This window comes from Pistacia vera, unplaced genomic scaffold (genome assembly GCF_008641045.1).
Source record: "Pistacia vera cultivar Batoury unplaced genomic scaffold, PisVer_v2 Contig212, whole genome shotgun sequence".
Classification (NCBI taxonomy): domain Eukaryota; kingdom Viridiplantae; phylum Streptophyta; class Magnoliopsida; order Sapindales; family Anacardiaceae; genus Pistacia; species Pistacia vera.
The window spans coordinates 880,504-893,835 of record NW_022196016.1 but is presented as its reverse complement, the minus strand read 5'-3'; the positions used below and the strand labels follow the sequence as shown (position 1 = coordinate 893,835).

Here is a 13,332-nt window from a genome sequence, read left to right as displayed (position 1 = left end):
GAAAAACTTAATGTTATGTTAGCTTACTTTCCATGTCAATGTTCCACATTACAATTGAAAGAAATTTAACAAATAAGATCAAGGTAACTGATGAGACCCCATTTCTAATATGCCCATTTTTTCGTACATGCATAATTTTGACAATTTTAATTAAACTGATAACCATTTTAAAAACTTATAAAAAGGTAGACAATTGGAATTAACATTCTAGGAAACACCCCACAAATCACCACATAAATTTCCCTTTTGTTGCTTTGATTTTAGGTCACCAAACATGGTATGAGTAATGACGACAAGTTCCGATTTATTCCTTCCTCTCGATACAATAATGTTTTTGCTGAGTAATACAACTAGACAAAATTACACAAAATTTGTAGAAATACTATTTTGTCCTTTGTTTTTTCATTAGTTGTAAAAATAACATTACTCCCCTTGATAACATGAAGCCTTAAACCAATAAAAAATAAAACAAAAAAGCATTAGACTTTTTTGCGTCTATCACCTGCAATTGGTGCAACAAATGAAAATACCCTATGGTATTCAATATTAGCCTACACACTATAAACTATAGTGGAAAAAATATAAGCCGCACCCTAATCCATGACGAAGCATAAACTCAAAACTTTAAAATTTAATTTAAAAAAAAAAAAAAAAAATCCATTTCCTACCTTTGACAAAATTGAAGTTAAGAAGCAAAAACAAAGCATAAATACCTTATAAACGTCTACGGGCAGGCGGATAATGTAGATAATAAGCAGTCACTCTGCAGCCACATTCCTTATAAAACAAGAAAACGTTATCAAAGTTCAAACACCACATTTATCATCTCAAATATCCCACCATTCACCACAGTAACAAGTAAGCAGTTGAAACAACAAACACTAGTTCTAAATTATTCCGACGCTTAAATTAAAGCACTAAACTTCAACCACCACACAGACAAATCAAAAACTCACTGACTCATTCAAGCAAACACCTAGACTCAGCCAAACACAATAGCGACATAAAGAGACTTTATTTATTGACAAACACAATAAAGGTAATCGAAATTTTACTTCAACTCTCCAAGCTCTCCGTGTGTCCTTCGTTGTTCTTCATCCTCTTCCGTTGATTCACGATGTTCGAGAAATCGGTAGACAAGTCCGAGTAAATCGAGATGACCTTCAAGATATTGCCATTAATCTCACGAATTAAGCCGACGTTCTTGGCGATATCATCCGGAATCTTCGATTGGTGATTCTCGTTGGCTTGTTGAATCAGTTCGCGGTTCTTATCCAGTAAGGTCTGTACACGCCTGAAACTTTTGCTCAGCGTACCCCAGGCTTCCACGTCAACCTCCGCTTGTTCTCCAAGAGTATCATCGTCACCTTCTTCACCTCCTCCTTCGTTCTCGCTTTTCGCTTTGTTTTTGTTGAATTTAAAACGCCTTTTAGTGTGAGTCTTGTGTTCTGTTGAGGTCGTATCGTCCATCATAGACTCCGCCAATGACGATGGCTCTTCCGCCGTTATTGAGTCTATGTTTATATCTACCTGGAGAACCGACTTGGTGACGTGGAGCGCTGTTGTTGGATTTTTATTTAGTTGGTTTGAAAGTGGGGTGTGACGTGGAGGATTTGTAATATAAATGTAGCGCTTTTTGTGGTGCGATATTTTGGATCTAAAAAGATGGGCGGCTATTGGTTGAGAGAAATTATTAAAAAATTAAATATCTTAATGAGGCGCGTGAGGGGGATGCCAATTATCGGATTGGCAATTTGGCATCACTGCCAGGTCAGAGTTTGAGCTGGTTGAAGCTACAAGGACAACCTTGCTTTCATCCTACGGCCACAATTTATTTTTACATCAGTGTTTTTTGAACGTATAAAGGATTATATATCCTTTTTTAAAGAAAAATAACCCTTAACTAGTAATGGGTAAAAATCTTCTAAAAATGTAGATGATAATAACCCATTAAAGTGGTATATGTGAGTTGGGTTTAGAACGTTGTGAAACTGTTGGATCCATATCCAATGGGGGTGTTATAGCATTGAGAGGATTTTTTTTCATATAAAAGGACTAGAAAGGATGCATCTCTGGTGTACCAGTTAGGGGTGTTCGGTTCTAGGTACCCCATATTTTTTTAAGGAACCGGAACCAGAATCGATGGTTCCTTAAAATTTGGAATCAGAATCGAAACCAACGGTTCCTATTCTTAGGTACCCAGAATCAGAACCTGTAACAACGGTTCCGATTCTAATTTTGGGTACCCTGTAAAATTACATGACCCCTCAAAAGTTTGTTAAATGGCAAAAAAACCCTGAAAAACTTACAAATACCCCCCCACCGAGCACTTGTTAACAAAAATACAATTACAAATTATAAATTCAAAATTCAAAATTACAAACTTCATTACTTTGTAAAGATAGATTCTCAAAAGTCAAATCAATTTACTTTAAATGTTACGAAATATAAATATAAATGTATTCACATTACTTTTTCTACAAAAGTTTTTATTTACCCCCCTAATCTTTAATTTTATTTTATATTAGTCTTGGTTCCTGGTTTCTGATTCTGGTTCCTAACTATAGGAACCGGAACTAGAACAACACAGTAACGGTTCCAAAAATTTGGAATTAGAACCTACCCGTTGACGGTCGGTTTTGGGTAGGAACCGAAACCGGAACCAAACCTCAGGTACCCATTGGTTCTAGTTCTAACAGGTTCTTTTGAACACCTCTAATACCAGTTATCATACCCATGGTAAACATTAGGTAGTCAAGTAGGGAGCGAATAACTACTAAAAACATATAAGTAACAAGTGCACCTTAAAATGAGTGCTCTCCTATTATTTTTGTCTCATGAAAATTTAAAAAAAAAATGTCAAACGACAGTATAACCTATTAAACCATTACATCTTCTAAAGTTCTAATGGTCCTTCACTCTTCCGATTAAAGAAATAACATGTAAATTTTCGCCCATTTCTAATATGCCCATTTGTTTCGTACATGCATAATTTTTGACAAATTTTAATTAAACTTGATAACCATTTTAAAAACTTATAAAAAGGTAGACAAGTTTGGGAATTTACAAGTTCTAGGAAATCACCCCACAAATCATCCACATAAATTTCCCTTTTGTTGCTTTGATTTTAGGTCACCAAACAATGGTTATGAGTAATGACAGAAAAGTTCCGATTTATTCCTTCCTCTCGATACAATAATGTTTTGCTGAGTAATACAACTAGACAAAAATTACACAAAATTTGTAGAAAATAACTATTTTGTCCTTTGTTTTTTCATTAGTTGTAAACATAACATTACTCCCCTTGATAACATGAAGCCTTAAACAGATAAGAAAATTTAGGCTCCGTTTGGTTCATTATTAGGTAGTTTTTAGAATAATCTTTTGAAAAAAGTTAAATTGGGTGGGTATTACGATGTAGAATTTTAAAAATTAACATAAATACCCCTATATTTATTTATTTACTAAACACCCCTATATTAAAATATTCAAAGTTAACAAAAACACCCCCAATCCACTCAAAAATACGGATAGCCGGCCACTACCATCAGATGGTGGCCGGAGTTACTTTACTGGCGTCGATATGGCTTTTTCCGACCAGATCCACTGTGGATCTAGATGAAAAAGACTAGATCTGTGACTAGATTTAGCCATTGAAGGATAGATCTGACCGCATTTGGTTGTCAACAACGACCAAAGATCTGGCCAGATCTTTTGCCATAGATCTGGCATTTTCTAGTTAGATCCAACGTGGATTTGGTCGGAAAAGGCTAAATCGGCGCACTACTGGCCAGATTCAGCTGATAGTGCGCCATTACACCAGATTCCGACCAGCTTCCGACAGTGGTGGCCAAAATCTGGTAAATCTAGGTTACTAGGGTGTTTTTATAACTTTTTTTAAAAAAAATTTGAGGTTAACAAATTTAAGAGATTTAAAGAAAATTGAAAAATTTAGAATTATATTTTGGAAAATAGGTGAAACAAACTTAACTTTTTTATGTGAACCAAACGAAGCCTTGAGATCTGGCATTCTCTTTGCTAGGAAGAATAAAGTGAAAGCAAAGTTTGAAAAGAGAAGTCACTTAAGTGGTGAGTTTGTAACATTAACTTACAGATGTACAATCCTAACATGGATCATGCCATTGCTAATGTGACATAAGTTAGATACACATTTTTCTTCAGATTAATGGATGCACAACAGACATAAAACATCAGCTGTGAGCCACTACAAGATCATCTTCTAGCTCTGACATTTCACCTACCTATACCAAGTACACAAATTTCTGCTTAAATATCAACATTTGAAACCTGCCCTCCTTGACACTACAATACCTATGACTTCTTGTTCATTGTGAATGGTTTCTGAGAAACAAAAACCTGTCGCTAGTTCTACTCCCATCTGACTACACCGTCGTCATTCAGAATCACTGTCTGAATCTAGAAAGCTAAATTCTCTGTATCCGTCAAGCTTTACTAGAACTGTTCCTCGGTTCTCTTCACTCCATCGCAAATTTTCCTGTTCTATAAGATTAATGACCTGCACAAAGCAAACTACATTATGTGCAAACACATACAACTAATTATGTTCCTTCAAATATAACACGAGTTCTTAAAGGAATTGTGTCCATGATTAATCAAGAACTTTAGGAACAAAAGTCTGGAAAGTTCACCAGCCAGCCTTTAAAATTCCAACTAGTGCAATCATTCAGAGAAAAGGTGATTGAGTATAAAGACTATATAGTACCATGAACCTTCCCATGCCATGCCTCAACAGGAATGTGACTAGGTTATACAAAACTGATATGTTGATCAAATCAGGTTTTAATGCCAACGATATATACATTCATAACTTTTACCTGATTTTGGAAATTAAAAAAAAAAAAAAAAATACTGTGTACGCATTACGTGACTGCATAACTAATCTAGTAATGGGTCGAATTAGTGGATTTACTGGTGGATGGGAACCCAAAACCTTGTAACAACCATTACTATATTAATATGAACTAACTGTTTTATTATTACAAATACTTGACCACTATGCACTATCAGAAGACATGATGGTTCAACATTATGGTTCAATCAGTTTCCCTGCGCACACATGATCCTGGCTATGTTTCCAACTACATATACCTCTTAAAGATACCAAATTGGCCGTCACAACTACAAAGAATTGAAAGTTTTTTTGTTTGACTAATTTTACACAAGGGGTATTTAGCAGTGATCTACCCTAAAGTTCTATAAAAATGTCGTTTTAGCCCAAACATTTTGAAATTATCAAGACATCTCCTCTCAAGCATTGTTAATTAAAGGTAAATGATGATGGCCTTATAAAAATTTTATGAATGCCCTCTGATTTACATTCAAAGTAATGATAATAACAATTGTGACATTTCCTTTTTGATGAATGGCATTTCACAATGCTCTTAAAAATTCATATAATTGCACCTATGGTTTTGTGATTTAACATTTGACCACTTTTAACATAAACAAAGGCTATAATCATGGCACCTATTAGGTATGCTAATAAAACTATTTTTCATTGTGATGCATGAGAGATTGTATGGTTTTTCCTCATTTTCCATTGACAATGAAAACCTTAATGTTATGTTAGCTTACTTTCCACGTCAATGTTCCATATCACAATTGAAAGAAATTTAACAAATAAGATCAAGGTAACTGATGAGACCATCAGATTTGTTGTATACAATAGGAAATCCAAGAGAGGCAAGTCGGGGATTATGGGGTTGTGACAAGAAGTTTCAGCTGAGTGTGGTGTTAGATGAGGTGTTAAAAATTAGTTATTAGGAGGACAGATGGCAGTAATTGGTGGGATATGTGTAGAATTCTGTTAGATAGAAAAGAGAATAAAAGGGAGGCCAAAAAGAGAAGAAGGGACATGGGAAAACTGAAGGGAAAACAGGGGAGGATGCTGACCCTCGAAGTTTAGCCTGGCTCTTAAATCTTTTTCTGTCTGTTTTGTTATTTTTCTTTCATGTTTGCATTGAGGTTGGCTAATTCCATCTTGGTATAAGCTTTTATCCTCTTCTTTGCTAATATATATATATAAAAAGCTAAGTTCTTCAGTTCTGGTGTTTTCCGTTGATTTGCCTTATATTCTGATTTTATTGCTTAAAGTGTTTGCTCTCTGTTTTATCTGAGTTGATTGAGGAGTGGGTTCCAACAGTTACAGAAAAAAAAAAAAAAAAGAATTGACACTATTGTTATTGTCATCATTTTTAATGTAAATCAAAGGGCATTTTAGAAATTTGACGCAACTAGCCAACATTACAGTTGATCAATAGCTTTGAGGGTTGTCGGTGATAAATCCAAAACATTTGTATTGAAATGGCAGTTTTATCAAGCCTCAAGTCATTGCAAATACCCCTTTTACACAAAAGACACAACAAAAGTAGATGAAGTGAGATGACTAGAACCCATACCGACTGTTTCAGTTTTGACTTTCCTACACCATGTGAGCCACATCCTGTGATAACCCTCAGAGTTTGAATTGCTGAATAGAAGAAAGAAACGTAAGTACAAAACTAAAAGAATACAAATTGCATGTCAAAAGATACAGCTTACTTTCTGTCAGATACAAGATAAGCATACAAGACAGATAAAAGAGGATTCAGAAAAGAATAATACTACACCAACAACCCTCTCTCACAAACTTTCTCTCACAACCCTGACATGACAGTTTGCAATTGGTCAGTTCACAATGGGTCCCACATGGGTCCCGCATGAGTCTCACCAATTAATTGTAAGCTGCCACGTCAGAGTTGTGAGAGAAAGTTTGTAAGAGGGTTGTTGGTATAGTATTACTCTTCAGAAAATGCTTACATTGAACATATGATCCGAAAAGGAGGTGAAGTTTAAATAGCTTCATTGCTGGCTTGACATGTTGCCCATGCAAATCAATTGTTATCACATTTTCTATGTCCCTATTTCTGCAATTACAGGCAATAGCTTAGTTCATTTAAGAACATTAAAAAAGCAAAACATAGAACATGAGCAATAGCTATGCCACCCAACCTCGCTTTAAATATATCCTGGGTCGCCTTTTCATCTGCCTGTCGAGCTAATTTAGTCTGTGACTTCCCCTATAAGCAAGAAAACAGGTCAAGATTTTACGATCAAGCATCCACTATTCAACATAAGACATCACATTAATCTCCAAACAAGATGAGAATATAAGAAAGTCATTGTGGCCTGAGTCCTGCCATTATGTATCATATAGTCACAATGACACTGCTTGAAGGCATTTTAACCAAAATCAAAATCATATTCAACAAAAGCATGACCATATTATATTCAAATGTAGGCAAATCTGCATCCAGAGGGCTCCTAAGAAACACCAACTAATAACATTAAGTATCCAAAACAGCTACATTTGCAATGCCGGAAAACGATCAGACGTTCCATATCTTAACATTCTGGTTTTTCATAAATCTTAAAGGTGCCAAAAGAGGCTGTAAGATTCGGAAGCAAATAACAGATTGTGTATGACTGTATTGCTGTTTTCGTCTCTTATTTTTTTCCACCTATGAAAAATTAAGTAACCTATACATGAAATCAAATGAATAGAACCGATGTAGGAAGCTGAAATTCAGCTTCCAGTTGATCATTTACAGGATCTTTCTCAGCTAACAGTTAGCAACTATATGTTGTTGATGACTCCTCAATGAAATAGCAAATAAATACTAAAATCTACAAACCTGATCAGAAAGATAAGCTGCATACTGCCAATCCCCCTTTGAATACGCTGCTGTGGCCTGTAGTAGAATGTAGCTTTTATTAGACAATTTATATATATATATCTTCATATCCACTTCATGAACTTGAATACGGTATCATGAAATCACCGAAGTCTGGTAAAAAACAATAAAATTGCCAAACCTTCTGATAGGAGGATTTCATTGAATCCCAGTGCTGCTTAGCATCTTTTCTATACACATGATATTCAGCTCCCTTGGCTACATATTCAAGAGAAAAAAACAGTAAGGAAAAAGCAACAGCCAAATAACAATTATCCATTATGCAAGCATTAAACAAATTATTAAATAAGGATAAAGCCATGACAAACATTTTGCAAAAATAAAGCATCATAGAGATATGTTCAATACCACAAAGCTCCCGCTGAGATTCTGTAACGCCAGAAGGGCAAACATCAAATCGGGGTCCTACTGACTGCAATTTCTTTACTACATTCCTCCAATTCATGGTGTTTGGTTCATGTTCAGGACTCTTGGAGATGTTAAACAAAGATTCCAACACCTCTTGAGGGAGGTCAAACTTGCTACTTGGCTTAGTTGGAGATGACACTTCAGAAGTAAGAACCTTCGAATAATTCCTTCAATGCATAAACAGACAAGCTTTTAGGTTCAGGTTCCAAACACTCGGTTCTTCAATGCAATGAAACTCGAAATTGAACTTGGACCAGTATAACAGGATACTATAAATGCATTCCACAACCTTTCCTGATGTAGTGGACAAATATTATATATCTAAAATAAGTATTCCGTAAAATAAGAACATGGTACCAGATGAAGTAACATTATTGATCACCTGAAGTAAATTCTGTACTACATTAGCAAGTACACGATATACACACCACAGGTGTCTTGCCATAGTGCTATATGCAGTCACAATGGAGTTTATGAAAAGTATTTAAGGCCTATGTTTTGAGGCTCACTGCAACGTGTAGCTTAGGGAGATGCAAGCTTCATGGGTAAAAGAATTACAAAAGAAGAAGCCTGAAGAATGAGTCTTGTGTAACAAACATTCAAGCATTAAGATTCCTCATGCTGAGAAATAAATGCTCATGAGAAGTTGCAAACTAAATGCAAGGCGCTTTCATCACATAATTTAGAACCTGATTTCCACTTTTTAATCTCAATATTTATACAAAATGATATCCACAGAGCTAAAATCAATAAAATTCTAATGTAGGAAACAAAATCCACCAGAAACAACAAACATAAGATCTTCCACTATAATGAAAAGACATCAATAAATAAAATCATTCCTATCTACTCCAAACAGTTTTCTGAAGTTGGACAAACAAAGAAAAAAAAAATTTAAAACATTTTTTATTAAACACTAGCTTATAGTAACTTGCCAATGCCCTCACAAATTTCTCTAGAACTTTAAAAAGGGAGAGGGAGATGCCAAAGAAAAACAGCAGCAACAACAATAATAATGGGTCGGAATGAATTACCTGCAATTAAAACCCACAGACCATATACTATCATATAGATCATGTTCAGATGAGAGAGAAGTGCAATCAGATACTTCTGTCAACTGTTACAAAAATCTCAAGATCACTAAACAAAAAATGAATTAAATAATCAAAATAAATATTCTTCAAAGATGGAATATTAACCTCAAACAATAAATAAATGTACAGGATTAATACAGACAGCATAAGTTATCAGAAGTTGATTATTTAAAGGCTCATAGTATAAGCCTTAATTACATCTATACTCCTTTTTTGCTGGTAAGAATCCTTAATCACTTCTATACTGGAAACAATACGCCAGCTCAGTTGCAGAAAGAAAATAACAATCAAAAGAGTTGGAACCACATGGATCATATTTTCTTAGTATCTCTTTTCATGACCTTATCACTAAATTTTTCGTGTATGGATGCTGAATTAGATCTTTGGCTATTAGTTCACTGAGACTAAATTTACACATTCAAACATCAAATCTACTAGTCATTTAAACCAAGGATGTTAATTTATCAAGATCCAATAACTAATTAACCTCTTCTCCTGCATGGTACAACATAATGAGAAGTCTTGGTCGGGGAGGGAAAAGGAAATTTGTCTAGCATTTGTTATCTTGAATAATCTAAGAAAGTGAAAACTTTGCCATACAGTCACACTACCAGTAACAAGAAGTACAAGTCACAAGCTTACACAAACAAAAAATTATTTTTAACGCACTAAGATTTAATAGAATACATAATAGTACTTACATTGTCACTAGATCCAATGCCAAATGTTGCATCTTCCTTAAGGTTAAAATCATCATTGCAGTTCCCATACTGTTCGTTGGAGGAAGCTGATAAAGCAAGCAATGCCTCCAAGGCCTACAGAAGAAATTTAAAGACTAAAAAATTAATATTATCAGAAAAAGGTAATGTGCATATACACATAAGCTAACAACCATATAGGCAAAACAATTTTTCCAAATGTAGCTCTCTCATTTTTTTTTTCTTTTTCTTTTCTCAACCACTGCTTTACCACCTGTACCCAGCAAAATTCCAAACTAACCTACTGATAAGGCCATCAGCCCATAAAAACCTATAATAAAGCACAAAACTCCAAGTCCTACAAAGAAGATAATTAATATGCATAAACAAATATTAAACTACTTAGCGAATCATCCATGGTAAATTATACTATCACATTTAGCATCCCTGAACTTTTGTAGAATGTATGATTCACACCAATGAATTTTTCCTTAGAATAATATTCCAATTAAATAATAAGACCCTAACCAAATTTTTGAGAAGTGTTAAAATAAGAGACCTCTGGAAATAATATTTTTATCCTATAGAAAAAATAGTTAAAAATATATTTCAGAGGTATCAGATAATATTGCATATAACAAAGAATTGCAGTATTCAACCATGCTACATTTGTTTTTACATGAAAATCTGTCCCATACCTTTAGTTCAACATCCAGAAACCAAGAAAACACACAGAGACAGTAGTTGCAAGAAAAAAAACATTTTTCACTTACTAAAAAATAAGGAGAAGAAAAGATGCAGCAGAAACCAAGAAAACACACAGAGACAGTAGTTGCAAGAAAAAAAACATTTTTCACTTACTAAAAAATAAGGAGAAGAAAAGATGCAGCAGAAACCAAGAAAACACACAGAGACAGTAGTTGCAAGAAAAAACATTTTTCACTTTCAAGAAAATGCCATTGCATATAGGTTGAGAGGTAAAGATCAGATGATCTCTCTTTCATTGAATGGCTAACAATTATAACCACGCTAAAACCTCACCAACAAATATTAGTACTTATGTTAATCTTACATAAACTTAAAAAATGAAAATTTCATCAGATGGAAAAGAAATTGAGACAGGATTAAGTGAGAATGACAATAATACCTTTTCAACATTATAGCCGCACTGACCTGCAAAGAAAAAATTTAGGTCATGCAATATACAACTGCAATTAACTATTACATAGAAAATCCCAATTAGCTACTAGATAAAACAAGTCTTTGCTTGGTTTTATTCAGGAAACAGCGGTTAAGCACAGGCATGAATAGCAACATGTCAAAAACAGCCTTTCAAACATTGCTTTACGAAAGAAAGAAGTTCAAGAAATAGGTTGACATACAGTGCCATGAGTAACTGACAAACAACAGAATTCGTAACTAGGTACAGAGGCAGATAACTAGTATGAAAAGTATAACCCAATCTCAATAGGATGAGCACTGGAGAAAACTGCTAGGCTATAGTATGTCAAATACCTAACCAGGAGGAATTTAAAATTCTAATCTCTTGGAGAAAAAACAGTCAAACATCCAATCCACCCCTTTAGATTGTTAAGGTAAATAACTTGAGTAGTAAAGAATAAAATATCTTGATATTTTAATTTTTAGGTCGTAGTTTCTTATTAGTTCAGGTTCTCTTCTTTTTCAGTACTTTCCTAGCATAATTCCTATGTATTAGGGTTGTTAACACTAATCTCAGAAATTAATAGTAGGTACATCGTCCAACAGTCCATCTTATCTAACACAACATTATGAATCATTATCACTTCCAGTCCCTCTACTACATTTAATTTCTTCACAATCTAACTCCTAAAAACATCAATTCTGCAATCAAACAGCATCACTCCACTATCTGATTACAATACCATAAACACTCCTCCAAACAATTTCAAAACGAAGTTCTAATGTCACTTATCAAAATTCTATCCGGTGGTCTACAAGAATTACACTCCTTTTAAACAAATCACAGCCATCAAAATTCAAACCACCATCAACCTACTGTAACTATTTTACAACTCAACTCAAACAGTACTACAACCTCAACCGACAAACCTCCTACAAACAGCTTATTGAACAATATAAATATAACAAAATGCATAGCTCACTGACAACTGACCTAGCACATCTTTGACCACAGCCATACTCAACTCGCTATCTTTACCAAGCATCGAGCACAAAAACTGCTCCACCTCTTGTTCATCAAGCCAATTCCGATCATCAACAACTTCCTTGAATTTCCCTGTTTTTCTAGGACTCGCCCTCGCGTACTCCTTCCCCAACACATTCGCCACCGTTCCGGTAACCGCCACCACTCTCTTCTGCCTACTCGTCCCCTTCTTCACCGTGTTCTGCACACAGCTCGTCTCAACATACCCCACGCTCGAACCCGAGCTCGAACCTGAATCCAAACCCCAAGATCCGCCAAAAACCGAACTCGTAGTCGACGGATCTTCACTATTCTCCGACAACATCGTCAAAATCTCCGCCGTTTTGTTCGCATCAACGTCAGCTTCTTTAAGAGAGACATCCTCAAATGCCTCCGTCAACGAGCTAACATTTTTGTTCTGACTTTCATCTTCCGGTCCGCCACGTGGCAAACCGTTAGTTGTTGGTTTGACAGCGGCGCGTGAGCGCCTCTTCTTCTTCTTAGACTTGGTGTCCTTCATGATCTCCGGACAGAAACAAACTCAACGGCGGTGAATTTGTGAACGGTCAGAGACGGAGGAAACCTAGGGGTAAGAATAACAAAAAAATGTAAAACTTAAGGACGAGAATACAAATTTAGAAAAGAGGCAGTCGTGGGAACGGAGCTGGCGTCGGTGTTGCTGATTGTGGTTGTGGTTGTGGCTGTTAGTGCGGAGAGAAATTCATAAAAAATTTGCGATTGATTTTGACTACGTATCTGAACTTGAGAATTTAAGAATCTCAGGCACATTACATGAACGCGTAATATGGGTTGACCCCACGCGCTATAGTAGAATCTGTGTCAACTGTTTTGGATTAAATTATAATTATGGACGATTTTTAATAATTAAAATTTAAAGAAAATATATATAAATATTTGATATTGGGCGTTGGCTTATTGTTTTTATCATATTTTCAATCCTATTCTTCAAATATTGTTGGACACATTATTCCCAAAATATTAGTCTATTTTTTTAATTACGTTTAGACTCCATAAGTTTATTGATTTCATTAAATATCCCCAGAAAAAAGTTTAAAAACTAACAAAAACACCCCAATCCACCAATACTTATCAGATTCCAACAACCATTATCGGTGGTAGTCATAATCTGTCACAATAGTCACAAAACCACC

The 13,332-nt window shown here is 35.0% G+C and overlaps 2 protein-coding genes across 2 annotated transcripts; both read right to left on the bottom strand.

Annotated features, from left to right (window-relative positions):
• Positions 1-784: 784 nt before the first annotated feature.
• On the bottom strand, positions 785-1,655 carry LOC116129438 (protein ELF4-LIKE 1-like). The gene has a single exon (XM_031415173.1). The coding sequence runs from the start codon at positions 1,471-1,473 to the stop codon at positions 1,057-1,059; it is 417 nt and encodes a 138-aa protein (XP_031271033.1). The 5' UTR covers positions 1,474-1,655; the 3' UTR covers positions 785-1,056.
• Positions 1,656-4,373: 2,718 nt separating this feature from the next.
• On the bottom strand, positions 4,374-12,926 carry LOC116129437 (SMR domain-containing protein At5g58720-like). Its single transcript, XM_031415172.1, has 11 exons — positions 12,131-12,926; positions 11,123-11,148; positions 9,979-10,092; positions 9,218-9,300; positions 8,124-8,350; positions 7,897-7,973; positions 7,716-7,772; positions 7,033-7,100; positions 6,841-6,947; positions 6,441-6,511; positions 4,374-4,537 (listed from the first exon to the last, which is right to left on the bottom strand). Exons 1-11 carry the CDS (start codon positions 12,678-12,680, stop codon positions 4,415-4,417), a joined length of 1,503 nt encoding a protein of 500 aa, XP_031271032.1. The 5' UTR covers positions 12,681-12,926; the 3' UTR covers positions 4,374-4,414.
• Positions 12,927-13,332: the final 406 nt, after the last annotated feature.